Below are 21,568 nucleotides of genomic sequence, written 5' to 3'. Positions count from 1 at the left end.
ATGAGAGCATGTCCCAGGCAGTGTGCCGATCCCAGATGTCCCTTCATCCTCTCCTGCAGTGAGGACTAGGACTGGAGCTAGGCGGACTAGCTGGCGCTATGACAGCATGTCCCAGGCAGTGTGCCGATCCCAGATGTCCCTTCATCCTCTCCTGCAGCGAGGACTAGGACTGGAGCTAGGCGGACTAGCTGGCGCTGTGTGAGCATGTCCCAGGCAGTGTGCCGATCCCAGATGTCCCTTCATCTTCTCCTGCAGTGAGGACTAGGACTGGAGCTAGGCGGACTAGCTGGCGCTGTGAGAGCATGTCTCAGGCAGTGTGCCGATCCCAGATGTCCCTTCATCCTCTCCTGTAGTGAGGACTAGGACTGGAGCTAGGCGGACTAGCTGGCGCTATGAGAGCATATCCCAGGCAGTGTGCCGATCTCAGATGTCCCTTCATCCTCTCCTGCAGTGAGGACTAGGACTGGAGCTAGGCGGACTAGCTGGCGCTATGAGAGCATGTCCCAGGCAGTGTGCCGATCCCAGATGTCCCTTCATCCTCTCCTGCAGTGAGGACTAGGACTGGAGCTAGGCGGACTAGCTGGCGCTATGAGAGCATGTCTCAGGCAGTGTGCCGATCCCAGATGTCCCTTTCCTTCTCTCCTGCAGTGAGGACTAGGACTGGAGCTAGGTGGACTAGCTGGCGCTGTGTGAGCATGTCCCAGGCAGTGTGCCGATCCCAGATGTCCCTTCATCCTCTCCTGCAGTGAGGGCTAGGAGTGGCACTGAACTAAGCAGCCTGGCTGTGGCTAGGGAAGCATGCCGATCCCAGAGCGCTCTTCCTGCTCTACTGCGGGTATGGGTTGTTGGGTCGACTCAACTTAGGTCGACAGGAGCACTAGGTCGACACGGTCATTAGGTCGACATGTACTAGGTTGACACGTCAAGAGGTCGACATTGGTTTTTGGACTTTTTTTGGTGTCCTTTTCTTCGTAAAGTGACGGGGAACCCCAATTAGTGCACCGTGTCCGCTCGCCATGCTTCGGTTACTGTTCCCAATTCTAGTCCACGTGGATCGTAAAGTATGAAAAAGTAAAAAATATTTAAAAAATATATGAAAAACTCATGTTGACCTTTTGACCTGTCAACCTAATTACCACGTCGACCTAGTGTCCCTGTTGACCTTTAGTGGTCGACCTAACGACTGTATCCCCTCTACTGCATTGAGCACTAGGAGTAGAGCTAGGGGGCCTGGCTGTGGTTAGGGAAGCATGCAGATCCCAGAGCTCTCTTCTGTCTATACTGCATTGAGCACTTGGAGTTGAGCTAGGGGGCATGGCTGAGGTTAGGGAAGCATGCAGATCCCAGAGCTCTCTTCCGTTTATACTGCATTGAGCACTAGGAGTTGAGCTAGGGGGCCTGACTGTGGTTAGGGAAGCATGCAGATCCCAGAGCTCTCTTCCGTCTATACTGCATTGAGCACTAGGAGTAGAGCTAGGGGGCCTGGCTGTGGTTAGGGAAACATGCAGATCCCAGAGCTCTCTTCCGTCTATACTGCATTGAGCACTAGGAGAAGAGCTAGGGGGACTAGCTGTCGTTAGGGGATCATGCCTCCAGGTAGTGTGCATGCAGATCCCAGAGCACCCTTCCTCCTATCCTGCAGTGAGGACCAGGAATAGAGCTAGGCGGCCTGGCTGGGGTTAGGGCAGGGGAGCATGCTTCCAGGCAGTATGTATGCAGATCCCAGAGCTCCCTTTCTCCTATCCTGCAGTGAGGACCAGGAATAAAGCTAGGCGGCCTGGCTGGGGTTAGGGCAGGGGAGCATGCTTCCAGGCAGTATGTATGCAGATCCCAGAGCACCCTTCCTCCTATCCTGCAGTGAGGACCAGGAATAGAGCTAGGCGGCCTGGCTGGGGTTAGGGCAGGGGAGCATGCCTCCAGGCAGTATGTATGCAGATCCCAGAGCTCCCTTCCTCCTATCCTGCAGTGAGGACCAGGAATAGAGCTAGGCGGCCTGGCTGGGGTTAGGGCAGGGGAGCATGCTTCCAGGCAATATGTATGCAGATCCCAGAGCTCCCTTCCTCCTATTCTGCAGTGAGGACCAGGAATAGAGCTAGGCGGCCTGGCTGGGGTTAGGGCAGGGGAGCATGCTTCCAGGCAATATGTATGCAGATCCCAGAGCTCCCTTTCTCCTATCCTGCAGTGAGCACTAGGAGTGGAGCTAGGTGGGCTGGCTGGGGTCAGGGGAGCATGCATTGCCTCCAGTCAGTGACTGTACATGCAGATGATCCCAGCAGAGCTCTTGGCTTCCTCCTCTCCTGCAGTGAGCACTGGGAGTGGAGCTAGGCGGCCTGGCTGGGGTTAGGGGAGCATGTGTCAGGCAGTATGCATGCAGAGCTCCCGGCTTCCTCCTCTCCTGCAGTGAGCACTGGGAGTGGAGCTAGGTGGGCTGGCTGGGGTCAGGGGAGCATGCATTGCCTCCAGTCAGTGACTGTACATGCAGATGATCCCAGCAGAGCTCTTGGCTTCCTCCTCTCCTGCAGTGAGCACTGGGAGTGGAGCTAGGCGGCCTGGCTGGGGTCAGGGGAGCATGCATTGCCTCCAGTGACTGTACACACACAATGCAGTTGATCCCGGCTGGCAGCTCCCGGCTTCCTCCTCTCCTCAGTCTCCTCCTCCACATCCTCCTTGCTGTGCTGTCTCCTGCTGACGTGTCTGCTGCTGCTCATGCTCCCTCTCTCCCTCCTCCTCCCATGCCCAGGACATGGCTGCAGCCGCCGGACCCCTCACCTACCTCTTGCTGCTCCTGTCCCACCTGCCCCCCAGCAGCACAGCCCAGGACCGGAGGTTCTCCGAGAGCAAGCGGTGTGCTGACCCGGAGTGCAGCAGTGAGTGCTCTGTCCTGCAGGGGAGGGGGGTGGGGACCCCGGTACTGTACCTACCTGACTTCTGCACACTTCTATATGTACCTACCCCGGGGATCTGTGTGTACCTGTAACACTGTATCTGCACCTGGTCTGGGGATCTGTGTACCTGTTACACTGTATCTGCACCTGGTCTGGGGATCTGTGTGTACCTGTTACACTGTATCTGCACCTGGTCTGGGGATCTGTGTGTACCTGTTACACTGTATCTGCACCTGGTCTGGGGATCTGTGTGTACCTGTTACACTGTATCTGCACCTGGTCTGGGGATCTGTGTGTACCTGTTACACTGTATCTGCACCTAGTCTGGGGATCTGTGTGTACCTGTTACACTGTATCTGCACCTGGTCTGGGGATCTGTGTGTACCTGTTACACTGTATCTGCACCTGGTCTGGGGATCTGTGTGTACCTGTTACACTGTATCTGCACCTAGTCTGGGGATCTGTGTACCTGTTACACTGTATCTGCACCTAGTCTGGGGATCTGTGTGTACCTGTTACACTGTATCTGCACCTGGTCTGGGGATGTGTGTGTACCTGTTACACTGTATCTGCACCTGGTCTGGGGATCTGTGTGTACCTGTTACACTGTATCTGCACCTGGTCTGGGGATCTGTGTGTACCTGTTACACTGTATCTGCACCTAGTCTGGGGATCTGTGTACCTGTTACACTGTATCTGCACCTAGTCTGGGGATCTGTGTGTACCTGTTACACTGTATCTGCACCTGGTCTGGGGATCTGTGTGTACCTGTTACACTGTATCTGCACCTGGTCTGGGGATCTGTGTGTACCTGTTACACTGTATCTGCACCTGGTCTGGGGATCTGTGTGTACCTGTTACACTGTATCTGCACCTGGTCTGGGGATCTGTGTGTACCTGTTACACTGTATCTGCACCTGGTCTGGGGATCTGTGTGTACCTGTTACACTGTATCTGCACCTGGTCTGGGGATCTGTGTGTACCTGTTACACTGTATCTGCACCTGGTCTGGGGATCTGTGTACTTGTTACACTGTATCTGCACCTAGTCTGGGGATCTGTGTACCTGTTACACTGTATCTGCACCTGGTCTGGGGATGTGTGTGTACCTGTTACACTGTATCTGCACCTGGTCTGGGGATCTGTGTGTACCTGTTACACTGTATCTGCACCTGGTCTGGGGATCTGTGTGTACCTGTTACACTGTATCTGCACCTGGTCTGGGGATCTGTGTGTACCTGTTACACTGTATCTGCACCTGGTCTGGGGATCTGTGTGTACCTGTTACACTGTATCTGCACCTGGTCTGGGGATCTGTGTGTACCTGTTACACTGTATCTGCACCTGGTCTGGGGATCTGTGTGTACCTGTTACACTGTATCTGCACCTGGTCTGGGGATCTGTGTGTACCTGTTACACTGTATCTCCACCTAGTCTGGGGATCTGTGTGTACCTGTTACACTGTATCTGCACCTAGTCTGGGGATCTGTGTGTACCTGTTACACTTTATCTGCACCTAGTCTGGGGTTCTGTGTGTACCTGTTACACTGTCTCTGCACCTAGTCTGGGGATCTGTGTGTACCTGTTACACTGTATCTGCACCTGGTCTGGGGATCTGTGTGTACCTGTTACACTGTATCTGCACCTGGTCTGGGGATCTGTGTGTACCTGTTACACTGTATCTGCACCTGGTCTGGGGATCTGTGTGTACCTGTTACACTGTATCTGCACCTGGTCTGGGGATCTGTGTGTACCTGTTACACTGTATCTGCACCTGGTCTGGGGATCTGTGTGTACCTGTTACACTGTATCTGCACCTAGTCTGGGGATCTGTGTGTACCTGTTACACTGTATCTGCACCTGGTCTGGGGATCTGTGTGTACCTGTTACACTGTATCTGCACCTGGTCTGGGGATCTGTGTGTACCTGTTACACTGTATCTGCACCTGGTCTGGGGATCTGTGTGTACCTGTTACACTGTATCTGCACCTGGTCTGGGGATCTGTGTGTACCTGTTACACTGTATCTGCACCTGGTCTGGGGATCTGTGTGTACCTGTTACACTGTATCTGCACCTGGTCTGGGGATCTGTGTGTACCTGTTACACTGTATCTGCACCTGGTCTGGGGATCTGTGTACCTGTTACACTGTATCTGCACCTAGTCTGGGGATCTGTGTACCTGTTACACTGTATCTGCACCTAGTCTGGGGTTCTGTGTGTACCTGTTACACTGTCTCTGCACCTAGTCTGGGGATCTGTGTGTACCTGTTACACTGTATCTGCACCTGGTCTGGGGATCTGTGTGTACCTGTTACACTGTATCTGCACCTGGTCTGGGGATCTGTGTGTACCTGTTACACTGTATCTGCACCTGGTCTGGGGATCTGTGTGTACCTGTTACACTGTATCTGCACCTGGTCTGGGGATCTGTGTGTACCTGTTACACTGTATCTGCACCTGGTCTGGGGATCTGTGTGTACCTGTTACACTGTATCTGCACCTGGTCTGGGGATCTGTGTGTACCTGTTACACTGTATCTGCTACCAGTCTGGGGATCTGTGTGTACCTGTTACACTGTATCTGCACCTGGTCTGGGGATCTGTGTGTACCTGTTACACTGTATCTGCACCTGGTCTGGGGATCTGTGTGTACCTGTTACACTGTATCTGCACCTAGTCTGGGGATCTGTGTGTACCTGTTACACTGTATCTGCACCTAGTCTGGGGATCTGTGTGTACCTGTTACACTGTATCTGCACCTGGTCTGGGGATCTGTGTGTACCTGTTACACTGTATCTGCTACCAGTCTGGGGATCTGTGTGTACCTGTTACACTGTATCTGCACCTAGTCTGGGGATCTGTGTGTACCTGTTACACTGTATCTGCACCTGGTCTGGGGATCTGTGTGTACCTGTTACACTGTATCTGCTACCAGTCTGGGGATGCTTGTGTGCAGGGTTCCCTTTGCTAGAAGTGTATCTCTGCCCCTTGTGCACTATTATACACTGATTTATGTCCTGCTGACACTTGTGTGCACTTGGTGGGTCCTATTTGGGCATGCACAGTATTAGGCAGCTGGCTGCTTCTCTCTCTGCGATCACAGGAGGGGATGGGGCTTCTGCAGCTGGGTAACCAGGGAATCTGCTGTATTTACACTGGCTCTTCCAATTGGCCTTTGTCCTTGGTAAGGGTGAAAGTGTTGCAGAAAATAATCCTCAGTCCCCCCTATCAGGAAGGTCACTGGCACATTCCTGCTGGGGTATAGGATCAGATGGAGCTGTCAGATGTGTAAATAAGGTGAGGGCAGTTTCCTGTCTGTCAGTATCTGATGAACAAACAAACAAATAAAACTTGCAGTGTTTGTGCCTGTAATGGGTTAATGATGTTGCACTCCGGTGGGGCTGGAAGCACACAGACTGTTACGTTCTCTAGATTGTAAGGGTCTGACACAATTGTTTTGCAAAGTTACACAAGAAGTTCACAAATATATTGTCGGAGGTTCAATTACATGACACTAAACTTGTTTATAAAAGATAGGACACGTGGTGGTGGCGTAATTATGGGGAATGAATTACTCAGTGAATAGCTGTGCACAGTGGGGTTATGGAAATGTTCTTATTGGACTGAGAATACACAGTTTCCCTTGAACTTTATGGATTTTCACAATGATATCTGTCAACCTAAGTTGCATTTATGGAAGGAGTGAGTCTACATGGCATTAAGGGAGAGATGTACTGAGCCTTGGAGAGAGAGAAAGTGCCAGCCAATCCGCTCGTAACTGTCATGTCACAGGCTGGGTTTGAAAAATGACATTTAGGAGCTGATTGGCTGCTACTTTATCTCCACCCACTTTACCTCTCCCCAAGGCTTAGTATCAGAATAGGGTAGAGAGATGGGGAGATATGGGGGGTAATTCTGAGTTGATCGCAGCATCAGATTAGTTAGCAGTTGGGCAAAACCATGTGCACTGCAGGGGGACACAGATATAACATGCGCAGAGAGAGTTAAATTTGGGTGGGGTGTGTTCAAACTGGAATCTAAATTGCAGTGTAAAAATAAAGCAGCCAGTATTTACCCTGCACAGAAACAAAATAACCCACCCAAATCTAACTCTCTCTGCACATGTTACATCTGCCTCCCCTGCAGTGCACATGGTTTTGCCCAATTGCTAACAAACTTACTGCTGCGATCAACTCAGAATTACCCCCATAGAGTAAGAGGGCAGATGTATTAAGCCTGGAGACGGCATAAGGAAGTGATAAACCAGTGATATGTGCAAGGTGATAAACGCACCAGCCAATCAGCTCCTAACTGTTAATTTACATATTGGAGCTGATTGGCTGGTGCGTTTATCACCTTGTACATATCGCTGGTTTATCACTTTCCTTATGCCTTCTCCAGGTTAATACATCTGCCCCAAGAATCTTTAGACCACAACAATTGTGACTTTGTGTCTCTACTTCCGATACACGTGTCACATCCTGTACTTTGTACGCAGTATTAATCCTGCACTCTGAGGTTATATATTTTAGTGACCCTATTCCCTGTTCCCGGGCAAAGCAACGTTATAATGTATTTATTCTGTGTTTTGATTTTCGCGACATCTGCTAATGACTTCTGCACATTATGTTCTGTTCGCAGAGTTGATGCACAGGGGTAAAGCCATACAAGATTTTACGGGGCCGGACTGTCGGTTTTTGAATTTTAAAAAGGATGAATTGATATATGTTTACCACAAGCTGGATGGACGATCGTCGGACCTGTGGGCAGGAAGCGTAAGTAATCGTTGCCGTTCATGTGTCACGAAGTGTATTCTTCCATTCTTTCTCTTAATGCCACTCTTGCGCCAATATGACTGGTTCTCGTAGTAACCTGGCCCATGTGTTCAACCAGGCAGGGGTGGACCGTGGTTCAGTAACAGGGGTAGGCAGCCCTTGGCACTATTGCCCTTACGTGGCACTCAAGGTTGTTTTGAGTGGCACCCGCAGTCCCCTTGCTACCAGGCGCGCTGATCCTTCCTCACCAAACCAGAGAACCCAAATGTGGCCTGCAAGCCCAGCGAAGCCTGGGCCTCTAGTGAGTGACACCTGCCGCATAGTGTTCATTCTAGCACCCTGCACCTGTCACAACCCGTGCATTTCCTCTTTCCTGTCTGGGGTGTCTCTCTCTCTGCTGTGGTGCTTCTAATACACTCTGATCTGTATCTCAGTGTGGAGTGTGCTAGAAGCACCAGAGCAAAGAACAACACACCAGGCAGGAAGGAGGAACTGCACAGGTTGTGTCAGGTGCAGGGTGCTGGAATAAACACTACCACTGTTAGTTCTGCACAAAGCCTCATAACAGCACAAAGTTCTGTAGCATGTGTCTGTCTCCAGTCTACACATTTTCTAGCTTACAAAAAAAGGACGGACAGGAGAACCCGTAACATATTTAGAACCCATCTATTACTATAGTACTGTAAATGTTTGTTTATGTCGTACAGGTGATGGTACTGCAGAAATTGTTTTGGCTATTAATGTTGCAGTTTTGCCATCCAAAGAAAATAACGTTGCTTACCCTGGTCTGTATTCTAGCTCCCGTGCCTTGTCAGGACTTGTGAAGTATGTTTAGCTGTTTTGCTGCGCAGTTAAGTGTTTAGCTGTTGTTATCAGTTATCCTCTGGCGAATCATCCCCGCAGGCGTTAAGATGCATATTTACCCAGAACCTCAGGATTGGTGTTCAGGTTAGACACGCAAGAGTGGACAGAATGACGGTTCGGTCAGGCCCAAGAGCTAGATTCTCGATTATCAGGCCATAACCATTGCAGCTAGACTTCTGGTTACAGGCCAGACCAATGTATAAAGTATTTATTTAGTTCTTTCAGCGTGTGGTTTATACTTGTGGCTGATCTCGTGATAGCGAAGGTCTGTCGGCGATGCGTCGATAGCTACTAGTGCTTTTGCGGCACTGCCAGCTATTAGTGAGTGGTGCAATGTGAATATCTGTGGCAGGCGAAGCTGGTGTTCTGTTAGATAAAAATACATTTATGTAGCACTTTGCAGGATCCCCAGGGAGCGATTTGTAGCTGTCAGTACCTAGCTACCTGGCATGTTGGCACATTGTAATACGTTCCAGCATTTTACGCAGTGACTGTGTCCTAAAAAGAGCTGTTTATTTATGCGTCATTGTAATGTTCCCCAGAGCTGTACAGTTATAAAATACGATAGTAATAGGAAAGATACTACAGCTTGACAGTCACTGAATGGCGCTATAATGGGAATAACTAACTTACTCTGCAGCAGAACCAAATGCAGACTGTAAATCCAAATGTCGAACTATTTTATTTTTATTTTTCAGTCTATAATGTCCTTCAAACTATAGCTTGCTTCTTATTCTGGTTCTTAACTAACTCCTGGAAGTGTTTGTGAGTTGCAGTTTTCTAGGTTACATTGTTGCCTAAAATGATTTGTGTTTCATTCATGTATGAGACTGTGTTACATTAGCCTCTGTGGTCTGTTTTCAAGCCTTATACTGTGGTCATTAGTTGTGTTATTGCAATAAATAAGGGCGGGACTAACTGCTGATTGGTTGGTGTGTAGCGCTTAGAGAAATGGGATGATAGTGACAGTACATATAAATAACCGTGATAACGCAGATTACAGGCGGCACCTGCCGTCTCCCAGGCACTGCCACACAGAATGCTGCTGTAAATTCCATAGGGAAAGCGCAGCCGTATACTTACGGGTATACTTACTATTATAGGTCGATTCAAAATCGATCTTAATCGATGGTGGGCTTAGAGGGCTAAACCACACATTATTAACAGATGATTTTTTTTTACATTTTTAATCTTAGTAAATGTGTGTTTTAGCACTAGAAGCCCAACATCGATTAAGATTTATTTTCATCTATTCGAAATAGATCTTTAGTAAATATACTGTCTATTATAATATCTGTTACCTTTATTATACGTTGAATAGTGTTTATTCTAGCACCCTGCACCTTTGATACGGTCATTAGGTCGACAGATCAAAAGGTCGACGTGAGTTTTTCACTTTCCCCCCCAATTTTGTGACTTTTTAATACTTTACGATCCACGTGGACTACATTAGGGAACGGTAACCTGTGCCGAGCGCAGCGAGGGGACACGGTGCACTAATTGGGGTTCCCCGTCACTTTACAATGACAGCGACACAAAAAAAAGTAAAAAAACTCATGTCGACCTTTTGACCTGTTGACCTAGTACATGTCGACCTAGTGACCCTGTCAAACTAATGCATGTTGACCTAATGACTGTCGACCTAAGTTGTGTCGACCCAACGACCCATATGTGCAAAATTCTAAATGTGATGTATTGCTACAGCTTACTGTAACCATCCGTGCTACCGGGTCTCCGCCCGCCTTGTTGCCTGGTCTTCGCCACCACCCTGATCATGGCACCTGTACTATGTACCGGCGTATGTGAACTACATAGTACAGGTGCCGTGATCAGTGCGGCATGTGCAGTAGCGGTGACAGTACTGCGTATGTGCAAAGCCCCGGCTTCTATGGACTGCATCAGCTGCAGTCCAGGTACTGTATATAAACATTTCTGCCTCAGCCGTCATAGTACCCAAATGAGCAGGAGGTCAACTGAACACAAAGGTTTGGTTGTGTTATTGGCAGTGGGACGGTGATGGTTTAAGTGAGGAAAAGCAAATGTGGGCGTAGGGCCCTGCTCGTGGGAGCTGCTATATATATCTTGTATCAATGTGAAAGTTTAGGTGAGGACCGGCACCTTTTCTAGAAATCAAGCACTACCTTCAGGAGGCTTGTCACCTACTGTAGTGTTCATTCTAGCACCCTGCACCTTTCCAAATCCATGCAGTTCTCCTTTCCTGCCTGGGGTGTTGCTCTCTGCTCTTGTGCTTCTCAGAACACTCTGGTCTGTATGGCAGCACTGAAATACAGACCAGAGTGTGCTGAGAAGCACCAAAGCAAAGAGCGACACCCCAGGCAGGAAAGAGTAGCTGCACATGTTTTGAAAGGCGCAGGGTGCTAGAACGAACACTACTACTGTAGCACCAGCGGGCTGCCGTGTAACTGGTGGTTGCTCTGAGAAACTGCATCTGTATTGAGATGTCTCCAGTAATGTTTATGAAGAATCTGATCAGAGGGCCAGCGGGTAGCTGCAAAATGTGTGTAATAGAAGCTGCTCCGTGACACCTGACCTTCAAAAGGGACAGAGAAGTCCTTAATCGTATATTATAAGTGAACATACAAGGGATTTCTACACCTCTAGCCCTGTTCCTGGAGGCGCTGCCAGATAAACGGGTGGGGTATTTAATTCAAACCCCAGAAATGTACCACGACAGGGTCAAAACATACACTGGGGCAATTACTGTGCAACTTGTAGGGAAGGAGAATGTTAAATCCTATGGTGTCATCCGGATATGGGTGCACGGCATGTTTTCTGTCATTCTGCGCACTGAAAGCAATTCCACAAGTCTGGGCTTACTTTCCTAGTTATGTAATATTGCACAGTGCTGCATCTCTTGCCCTAATAGCGTCTTTTATGATTTCCCCTCGGCTAGCAAGTGGCCGCCATTACCTTTGCTGCAGATGATGAATTCGCTTGAGAACAAGGATCATTTTGCAAAAGCACAGATGGCCTTTTGTGACATTACTCAGCCGCAGGGTCATAACGTGGGGTGTGCAACTGGTGCCCGCAGCCCAGAGTGCAAAGCCGAGGGGGCAGCACGGTCACTACCCCAGCATCACCTCGGAAGGGCAGCCTTCTACCTCCTTGCACCTAGCTAGACACCCCACTGCATAGAAGGGTGCACCCATAGACACCCACCTTCCTGCTCCCAGTGACGCCTTGTGCACACAAGGAAGGGGTGTGAATGAACTCATTGTCCCCCACAGAAATGTTTTCTCCCGAATATAGAGACAGACAATATCTTCTACAAACAGCTCAAATTGACATTAGCGTAGCTGCCGAAATCATTTAACTATCATCCCCTCCGTCTATCATTCTCAGATAGATATAGCAAAAATCGAGGCATCTATATTTGATGTTTGTGATTTCCTGGAAAACTGTTTATTTTCACATGACGGTGATTGTCTAATTCTTCATTTCCACCCCCTGCGCTCTACAGCTTTAGCCGTTATGTTACAGGTTGCTTGATTCATTTGCATATGGTTACTTGCAATAATGACTGTCCTGTTGTTTGGTTTTTCAGGTGGACTCATTTTTTGGTTATTTCCCAAAGAATCTTATAGATGTAAAAGCAGATTACGTCACGGAGGAGCTTGTGTTTCCGACAGATGTGAGTGTGTGTGTGTCGTCTTGTGTAAAGGACGTTTACTCTAGAACTTGTGGTATGTGCAGCTCGGAACAGCGCAGAAGCTAAGTAAATAGACATATTTGTATTTAATATATTTTATGCAGTTCTGTTGGTAATAGTTGAATGTATACAGTGGTATACAGCTATCCGGTCACAATGCCTATATACAACACTCATAGTTTAATTTGCCATCCCTCTACCCCAGTATCAAAGCCCCTCATCCGGGTGACAAACTTTTTGTTATCCACATAAAACATCTGTAGGGTTGAATGTTTTTTATATAAAGACTCCTATTAAGCACTATAAGAAAAATCGATTGTTTCCGAAGTGACTGATATTATGTATCAATCTGGCCGCAGGTGACCAACAGAGATTTGGGGGGCTGTGCTTGATCTTTATTGACTGGTATTTTTAAACCTGGAATCTTCTTGTTTTTAGGTTAATTTAATATCCCGGTACAAGTAGTGATCAATATCGCCACTGGCAGTAAGACTTTAGTGATTTATTGATGAGATACCAGTCATTACTATAGATTTCTAATACGGTCATTGAGAAAATAATATTATGCTTAAACGTTCAATGGATTAATGCTTCAAATTGTGCAATGCAATTTGGGAACGTTCCTAACATTTTCCAGATTTAATATTTGTAACAAGAGAACAAACATGCACTTGGCTGCTTTGTGGTCTATTCTTTACGCTTCAGGATGTATTACTTATTTCTTTGTTTTGTTTTCTTCTGTTTTTTTTTTTTTTTTTTTGCAGCAAACTGATTTTGTGTGTTTTGATGATGGACGAGATAATTTTGATAGTTATAATGTTGATGAACTTTTAAATAAACAAAAAGGAAGCACAACAGGAAAATCACAACCAGGAGATGAGTCTCATCCACAGTCTGAAACAGAAGCAAAGGAGTCAGAACTATCACAGTCTGCGGCAGCACCAGGGGAGACGCCTCCTTCACAATCTGAAACCGGACCTGGGGAATCACTGCCTACAAATTCGGAAACAGCACCAAGGGAGTCTCCTCACTCAGATCCAAAAACATCAGAAGGGGAATCTTCTCCTACAGATCTAGAAGCAGCTCCAACGGAGTTTCCTCTGTCAGATCCCAAGACATCAGAAGGCAAATCTTCTACAGATACGGAAGCAGCACCAAGGGAGTCTTCTCTCTCAGATCCTGAAAAAGCACCAAGGGAGTCTCCTCTCTCAGATCCCAAAACATCAGAAGGGGAGTCTCCTCCTTCATATCCTGAAAAAGCACTAAGGGAGTCTCCTCTCTTAGATCCCAAAACATCGGAAGAGGAGTCTCCTCCTTCAGATCCCAAAACAGCAGAAGGGGAATCTCCTCCTTCAGGGGTTTTGCCTCCTTCTGAATCTGTAAAGTCACCAGGAGAACCTCGTCTTTCAGAATCTAAAACCTTTCCAGAGGAATTGCGGGCTTCAGAACTTACAGCGCCACCAGTGGAGCCATCTCCAGATTCAGAGGAGCCACCTCCTTCAGAGTCTAGTACAACACCAGAACACTCTTATCCAGAGCTTGTAACACCACCTGGAGAACCACGTGTTTTAGAGTCTAGAACATCAACAGAAGAACTGTCTACTTCAGAGTCTGGAACATCAACAGGTGAGTCTGGTAAACCACCAGATAAGTCACTACCTTTTCAATCTGGCCCACCAACAGATGAACTATCCCTTTCGGAGTCTGAGCCTGAAGCAACATTAGTAGAGCCACCTTCTCAAGAAGTCCAAGAAAAAAAGGAGCAGCAACATCAAGGCCTAGAAAAAGAAGCCCTGATTAATGAGAAAAGCCATGAAAAACAACATAGCAACAATTTAGGTAATCAGGTAGATGTTGGTAAAACTGTAAAATCTTTCCAAAGTGTAACTACTCAGTCCAAAAATTCTCAGGAAGACCATGTTGCACATGATGCAATAGATCAAAAAAGCAAAGTGCCAGAAAGTGAGCAACCTAGAAATGGCAGCACTAGTGATGGAGGAACTAATCCATACAAAGAAAAAATGGAAAACCTTGATTCCTTTACCCTCATAGATGAGGAACTTATACAGAACTTAAAGACAAAAATTGACTCAACAGGAGATGCTGTTGTGTCAGATGATGAGGAGACTATACATGTTACACTAGAAGATAAATTCCGAGATGAATATGAGGACACCGTGGATGACTCCTATGATGCACAATATGAAGAGGACCTCATCGAAGAGTTTACTGAAGCCCCTCTGTTATCTTATGATGAATCAGATGAGAAGTCATTGGATCATACCACTTTTGAGAACCATTCTATGTCATCCACTCCATCAGAGGCAAAAGCAACCCCTCCTGAAGACGAAGTGGAGGTCCCTGTAGATATGGGGCATGCTACAACACTAAAGCCAGAGCAGGATATTATAACCACATGGGGTGACACCTTCTTTGCCATTGTCAGTGGTGGGGAAACCACACGAGAAGTCACACACCCAGATGGAACAGACTCGGAAGAAGAGGAAGAGGAGGAGGAAGACACCATCGAACAGTTGGAAGAAGACAACAGTCTATATTTGCTTGGCATGGATAAAAACAGCATGAGACAACATGACCATTCTGAGGACTCTCTTGATGATGACCTGTATCTTCTAGAAGAAGACCCGTTAGATGAAACATTAACTGTTGTTGAGGTTGATAAATCTTCACAAACAGAACCAAACATCACTATTACAACAAACAGCTCATCCAGTGGTGAAACATTCTCTCCCAAAAGTGAAACAGGTGCTGAATTATCAACAGATGAACAAGACGTAATGGAACACCCTGGTAAAATGGATGTGGAATCAGCATCTTTAAATGAGCCAAGGGATACTGTTAATGGTGAAGCAGCTAAGGAAGGTTCACAGCTACCGCCTGATGATAAAAATGCAACTACTGAGGAATTTACAAAATCATTGAAGGATTCTGAGCTCCCTGGGACAAAACTGAATGAGAATATAGAAACAAGGGAGGATAACCGTGATGGTGCAACATCTGAAAATCCAAGTGTGGAATTAAAAGAGAACAAAGAAACAGAAACAGTGGACATAAAAATTGAAGCAGATGAAGATCTGGAACAAGACCACTCTATAAATAAGGAAGTACGGTCATCTGCGGACTCCGGGGTAGAACATCTCAACACCAACCAAGGCAAAACGGGAGAGATAGAATCAGTGGAAACTAAATTGGCCTCATTGGATCTGGCAGTCCCAGATGATGACAAGCCTACAATTGATTCTGTCCCTGCTGATCTCCCCAGCGAAGTGGACAATACACCGCAACAAAGTCCAGTTGTAGAGGCAAAAGACATTGTTTCTCCAGGATTGGAGGAAACAGAAAGCTCAGATCGAACAGTAGTAGAAGACATTAAGTCTGTAGATGAAAGCAAATCTGAAACGTCATCAACTGAAGAGGATGATAATCTGAAAGAAAAGCTTGGGGAAATTGAGACCAAGAAGGAAGAAGATGAACAAGATGACCATATACTGAAAGAAAAGCTTGGGGAAATTGAGACCAAGAAGGAAGAAGATGAACAAGATGACAATATACTGAAAGAAAAGCTTGGGGAAATTGAGACCAAGAAGGAAGAAGATGAACAAGATGACAATATACTGAAAGAAAAGCTTGGGGAAATTGAGACCAAGAAGGAAGAAGATGAACAAGATGACAATATACTGAAAGAAAAGCTTGGGGAAATTGAGACCAAGAAGGAAGAAGATGAACAACTTAAGCTGGACAATCATGAAGCAGGACAGCAGCCTGAAGACACTAAGGAACCAGATACTGAAGTCAGGGCCGATATCGAAGTTTCAGAAGTCGAGGTCCATTTGAGTAATGAGGACGATGAAGAAGAACCTCCTTTGGGTGTGGACAGAGAGGAGACTGATGTAGATAACAGGGATGAACTGCTGGAAGATGAAAATGCAGTGAGTGCCAGGCGTTCTAGAGAATTGCTGTCAAAGGCTGAGAGTGACAGTGACCTTACTGATGACTTACCTAAATCAGTAAGTGGTGAAAATGAACCCACCCAAGAAACAGCACTTAAAATACTTGAACCAGAAAATGAAGAAACCACTGTGCAAGAAGCAGACCCCTCAGTTCCAGAGGATGTTGTGGATGAAAAGGTTGATGTTGTGACTGAACCAAAAAAGGAGAATATCCCAACAGCAAATGAGGAGGAGACAGAGAAGGTTGATGACCGTCTGAGTCAGAATAAGATTGATTCAAATATTTCAGGTACAGAAAATCAACAGAAGGGGGCCACAATTGTACAAGAAGACGTAGAGAAAGCCACCAAAGAATATATGAGGGATGACATATCAGACCCGTCTAATGACAAGTCGGCCAATGTAGAAGAGCCAGATGAGTCCCAAATTACAGGGATTGAGGCACTGGAGGAAGCCTCTTATATTGAAAGTATTAGGGCTCTTACCATAATGAGGGACTATCTGGATGAAGTACAGATATCACAGTTCACAAACATCCTTGGCTCCGACAACATCTTCAGGCTGGAAGCCATGTTCCAGGACATGGACTCCGAACTGAAGCTTGCACGGAGAGAAAATGTGCGTCTTGATTACATTGACAAAGCTCTGGACGAGATTTTAGAAGCATCTGACTCGACTATACTCGGCTTTGTGGAGAGTGTCTTGGATGCACTAGAGGTGAACAGTGAGAGCACGGCGACAGAGAAAGAGATGTTCGACGATCTGTTGGATGATGTACAGGAGATCTCGTACAAGCTTCGGCAGAAACACTCCACTCTCGGTGACAGTTCTCTGCTTGCACCAGGAGTTCCGGACACAGAGATTAAAGAGGAAGGTAAGAACAGTATTTATGGGGGAGATGTATCAATGCTTGGAGAGAGATAAAGTACCAACCAATTGCTTCTAACTGCCATGCTGCAGGCTATATTTGAAAAATTACAACTGGGAGCTGATTGGTAGATTATCTCTCTCCACAATAGTGACAAAGTCATAGCATGGGGTTCTAAAACAGTTACTCTATCATTGCAAACTTCATGCTGGGAAGTATTATTCAGAACAATTGGAAGTACCTCTAAATTATCACGCATACATATAACGTTCACCCTGAGATCTCCAAACGTCCATACAGGGCACAGGTGCCAAGACTGAAAAACAAGCTAAAGCCACATTCGCTGCATACAAATGCCATACCAAGCGGCTAAGGCGGAAATGACAGACCCTGGTCTAGCCCATACATCAAATCTGAAGTACTAGGAGGCAAACAACAAAAAGATCAGTAGAAGAAAGAGAATAGCAGCCACAAGGCGACCGCTCCTTTGTGTCTCGGGGGAACCCTGGTTTTTCACACGGTGAGATTTCTCCTTTTGATTTTGACTATATAGTCATAATCGCAAGGAAAGTTAGTGGAAATCACAAGGAGTTAGGCAGCTTGCGATACTGATTTGATCCCGATGTGCGATCCCGCGGGCTCGGTATCGGAAGGCTAGGTGGACTGTGCAGGCAAGTCAATCTTGACTATCTAGTGTACTATCTAGTACAAAGTATAGTCAAAATTGGCACTTAGTCAAAATCGTACGTAGGGCTTAATTCAGATCTATTTGCTTGCTAGCTATTTTTTGCAGCGCTGCGATCAGATAGTCGCCGCCTATAGGGGAGTGTATTTTAGCTGTGCAGTGTGTGAACGCATGTGCAGCCGCCCTGTACAAAAACAGTTTGTGCAGTTTCTGAGTAGCTCTGACCTTACTGAGCCGCTGAGATCACTTCAGCCTATCCGGGGCCGGAATTGACGTCAGACACCCGCCTTGCAGACGCTTTGTCACGCCTGCGTTTTTCCAACCACTCCCAGAAAACGGTCAGTTGCCGCCCACTAACGCCCTCTTCCTGTCAATCTCCTTGTGAACGACTGTGTGAATGGTTTCTTCGCTAGAACCAGTGCTCAACAACGATCCGCTTTGTAACCGTACGCCGCGCCTGTGCATTGCGGTGCATACGCATGCGCAGTAGTTACCTGATCGCTGCGCAGCGAAAAACGCTAGCGAGCGAACAGATCTGAATTAGACCCATAGACAAAATCTCAAGCACAGACAGTCAAAATCTGTACTACTGTATCTGTGCTGTCTGGGCTCTGGGGGAGTTCAAGGGAAATCGCATAGTCATAATCGGGCATAGCAAGGATCTCACCGTGTGTATGCACCTTTAGGGGTTTATTTACTAAAGGTTGATTTTCAGTGACTTCTGTCGATTTCAAATCAATGAGAATCATTCTAAAGCAACGTTGGGTTTCCAGGGCTAAAACACACATTTAATAACCTTGAAAAAAATGAATATAAAAACATAATTTGTTAGTAAAAGTGTGTTTTAACCATGAAAACCCAACATCGATTGAGAACGATTTGAAATAGATAAAAATAGATGAAAATCGAACTTTAGTAAATAAACCCCTTAGAAAAAGCTATGGCTGTCAGCCCAATATTACGCCACTAATCAGCAGAGACTGCAGAACGGAAGACAAAGGAGAGGCTCAAGTGGTGCTGAAGAACCGCGGTTTATCCTTATCGTTCCGGAGACATGACGGAGCGGCCACCAGTTTGTTCCATCGCCGGCTTCTTTTCTTTTACTTATACCGATCTCTCTTTTAGCTAGTAGTATATTTTCATATATGTTGTCTCTATAGTTATAATGCACTTAGAACCCGAGTAGGTCCCTTTTTTTTATTTTTATTTAGGAGCTATGTAAGGCCTCCAGTAATGAGGAAGGAGTGCACCCTCCTTGTTTATCTGGGAAAGGTTCCACGGCTCGGGAAATGAGTTTGCTACAGACAAATGTAACATGCTGATAATAGCCGGTAATTAACACCGTAAGAGCTCTCACCCAGGTGACATCTCCTCCTTACGGGAAAGGTCAGCCGATAGATGTCTATGTACACTCTGCCGCAATGGCTGTCTAGCTACGCTTTCTAGTAAGGTGGATCTTACACTGCCCTGAGAGCCGAGGTTCTACAGTGTTTACACTTGGACGCATAGGGCTTTATGCTGAGGGTAACATAGGTTTCATCTAATTATAAGGGGGGGGGGGGGGGGGGGGAAACCCTCCCCCAAAACACACACACACATTTTTGAGACCTTCGTTCAGCTGCCTGCAAATATGTGAGGTATGTACTGTAGTTTCGGCATGCCTAGCGACAGGAGCAGATTCAAATTGCATCCCAAATGCAGCAGGTAGTGTGGCTATTCAGTGATAGTAAAAATTCTTACAAATCAGTACAAAATGCATACACATTACAGGACCCTGCTCCATTCACTATATAACTCTCAGTCTGTGGCATCCTGCTGCCCCCATTCCCCTCCTCCCATCATGTCACTGCCCCTGTCTCATGCAGCCCTGTCCTCACTGACACATCACTCATCTCCTGATATACTCTGTGCTGCTGGGGACCCTGCTCCTTCCACTATATAACTCTCAGCCTGTGGCTTCCTGCTGCCCCCATTCCCCTCCTCCCATCATGTCACTGCCCCTGTCACATGCAGCCCTGTCCTCACTGACACATCCCTCATCTCCTGATATACTCTCTGCTGCTGGGGACCCTGCTCCTCCCACTATATAACTCTCAGTCTGTGGCTTCCTGCTGCCTCCATTCCCATCCTCACATCATGTCACTGCCCCTGTCACATGCAGCCCTGTCCTCACTGACACATCAATCACCTCCTGATATACTCTGTGCTGCTGGGGACCCTGCTCCTCCCACTATATAACTCTCAGTCTGTGGCTTCCTGCTGCCTCCATTCCCCTCCTCACATCATGTCACTGCCCCTGTCACATGCAGCCCTGTCCTCACTGACACATCAATCACCTCCTGATATACTCTGTGCTGCTGGGGACCCTGCTCCTCCCACTATATAACTCTCAGTCTGTGGCTTCCTGCTGCCTCCATTCCCCTCCTCACATCATGTCACTGCTCCTGTCACATGCAGCCCTGTCCTCACTGACACATCACTCATCTCCTGATATACTCTGTGCTGCTAGGGACCCTGCTCCTCCCACTATATAACTCTCAGTCTGTGGCTTCCTGCTGCCTCCATTCCCCTCCTTACATCATGTCACTGCCCTTGTCACATGCAGCCCTGTCCTCACTGACACATCACTCATCTCCTGATATACTCTGTGCTGCTGGGGACCCTGCTCCTCCCACTATATAACTCTCAGTCTGTGGCTTCCTGCTGCCTCCATTCCTCTCCTCACATCATGTCACTGCTCCTGTCACATGCAGCCCTGTCCTCACTGACACATCACTCATCTCCTGATATACTCTGTGCTGCTGGGGACCCTGCTCCTCCCACTATATAACTCTGTCTGTGGCTTCCTGCTGCCTCCATTCCCCTCCTCACATCATGTCACTGCCCCTGTCACATGCAGCCCTGTCCTCACTGACACATCAATCACCTCCTGATATACTCTGTGCTGCTGGGGACCCTGCTCCTCCCACTATATAACTCTGTCTGTGGCTTCCTGCTGCCTCCATTCCCCTCCTCACATCATGTCACTGCTCCTGTCACATGCAGCCCTGTCCTCACTGACACATCACTCATCTCCTGATATACTCTGTGCTGCTGGGGACCCTGCTCCTCCCACTATATAACTCTCAGTCTGTGGCTTCCTGCTGCCTCCATTCCCCTCCTCACATCATGTCACTGCTCCTGTCACATGCAGCCCTGTCCTCACTGACACATCACTCATCTCCTGATATACTCTGTGCTGCTGGGGACCCTGCTCCTCCCACTATATAACTCCCAGTCTGTGGCTTCCTGCTGCCTCCATTCCCCTCCTCACATCATGTCACTGCCCCTGTCACATGCAGCCCTGTCCTCACTGACACATCACTCATCTCCTGATATACTCTGTGCTGCTGGGGACCCTGCTCCTCCCACTATATAACTCTCAGTCTGTGGCTTCCTGCTGCCTCCATTCCCCTCCTCACATCATGTCACTGCCCCTGTCACATGCAGCCCTGTCCTCACTGACACATCACTCATCTCCTGATATACTCTGTGCTGCTGGGGACACTGCTCCTCCCACTATATAATTCTCAGTCTATGGCTTCCTGCTGCCTCCATTCCCCTCCTCACATCTTGTCACGGGTTCACTACGGCTGGCCGGCGGTCGGGCTCCCGGCGCCCAGCATACCGGCGCCGGGAGCCCGACCGCCGGCTGACCGACAGTGCGGCGAGCGCAAATGAGCCCCTTGCGGGCTCGCTGCGCTCGCCACGCTACGGGCACGGTGGCGCGCTACGCGCGCCACACTATTTTATTCTCCCTCTATGGGGGTCGTGGACCCCCACGAGGGAAAATAAGTGTCGGTATGCCGGCG

At 47.7% G+C, this 21,568-nt stretch overlaps 1 protein-coding gene across 2 annotated transcripts in view; it reads left to right on the top strand.

The window, feature by feature from the left end:
- The first annotated feature begins 2,698 nt into the window (after nucleotides 1-2,698).
- Nucleotides 2,699-21,568, top strand: part of MIA3 (MIA SH3 domain ER export factor 3) — a 114,977-nt gene continuing 96,107 nt past the window's right edge. For both annotated transcript variants that reach the window (XM_063919040.1, XM_063919039.1), the window contains exons 1-4: nucleotides 2,699-2,867; nucleotides 7,526-7,659; nucleotides 12,089-12,175; nucleotides 12,958-17,038. In XM_063919040.1, the coding sequence (XP_063775110.1) occupies nucleotides 2,744-2,867; nucleotides 7,526-7,659; nucleotides 12,089-12,175; nucleotides 12,958-17,038 (4,426 nt within the window). In that variant the 5' untranslated portion in view covers nucleotides 2,699-2,743. The remainder of the gene's footprint in view (nucleotides 2,868-7,525; nucleotides 7,660-12,088; nucleotides 12,176-12,957; nucleotides 17,039-21,568) is intronic.

The sequence above is a fragment of the Pseudophryne corroboree genome, chromosome 4, assembly GCF_028390025.1.
Source record: "Pseudophryne corroboree isolate aPseCor3 chromosome 4, aPseCor3.hap2, whole genome shotgun sequence".
Classification (NCBI taxonomy): Eukaryota; Metazoa; Chordata; class Amphibia; order Anura; family Myobatrachidae; genus Pseudophryne; species Pseudophryne corroboree.
The sequence above is the reverse complement of the archived record's forward strand: the minus strand, read 5'-3'. Positions and strand labels throughout refer to the sequence as shown.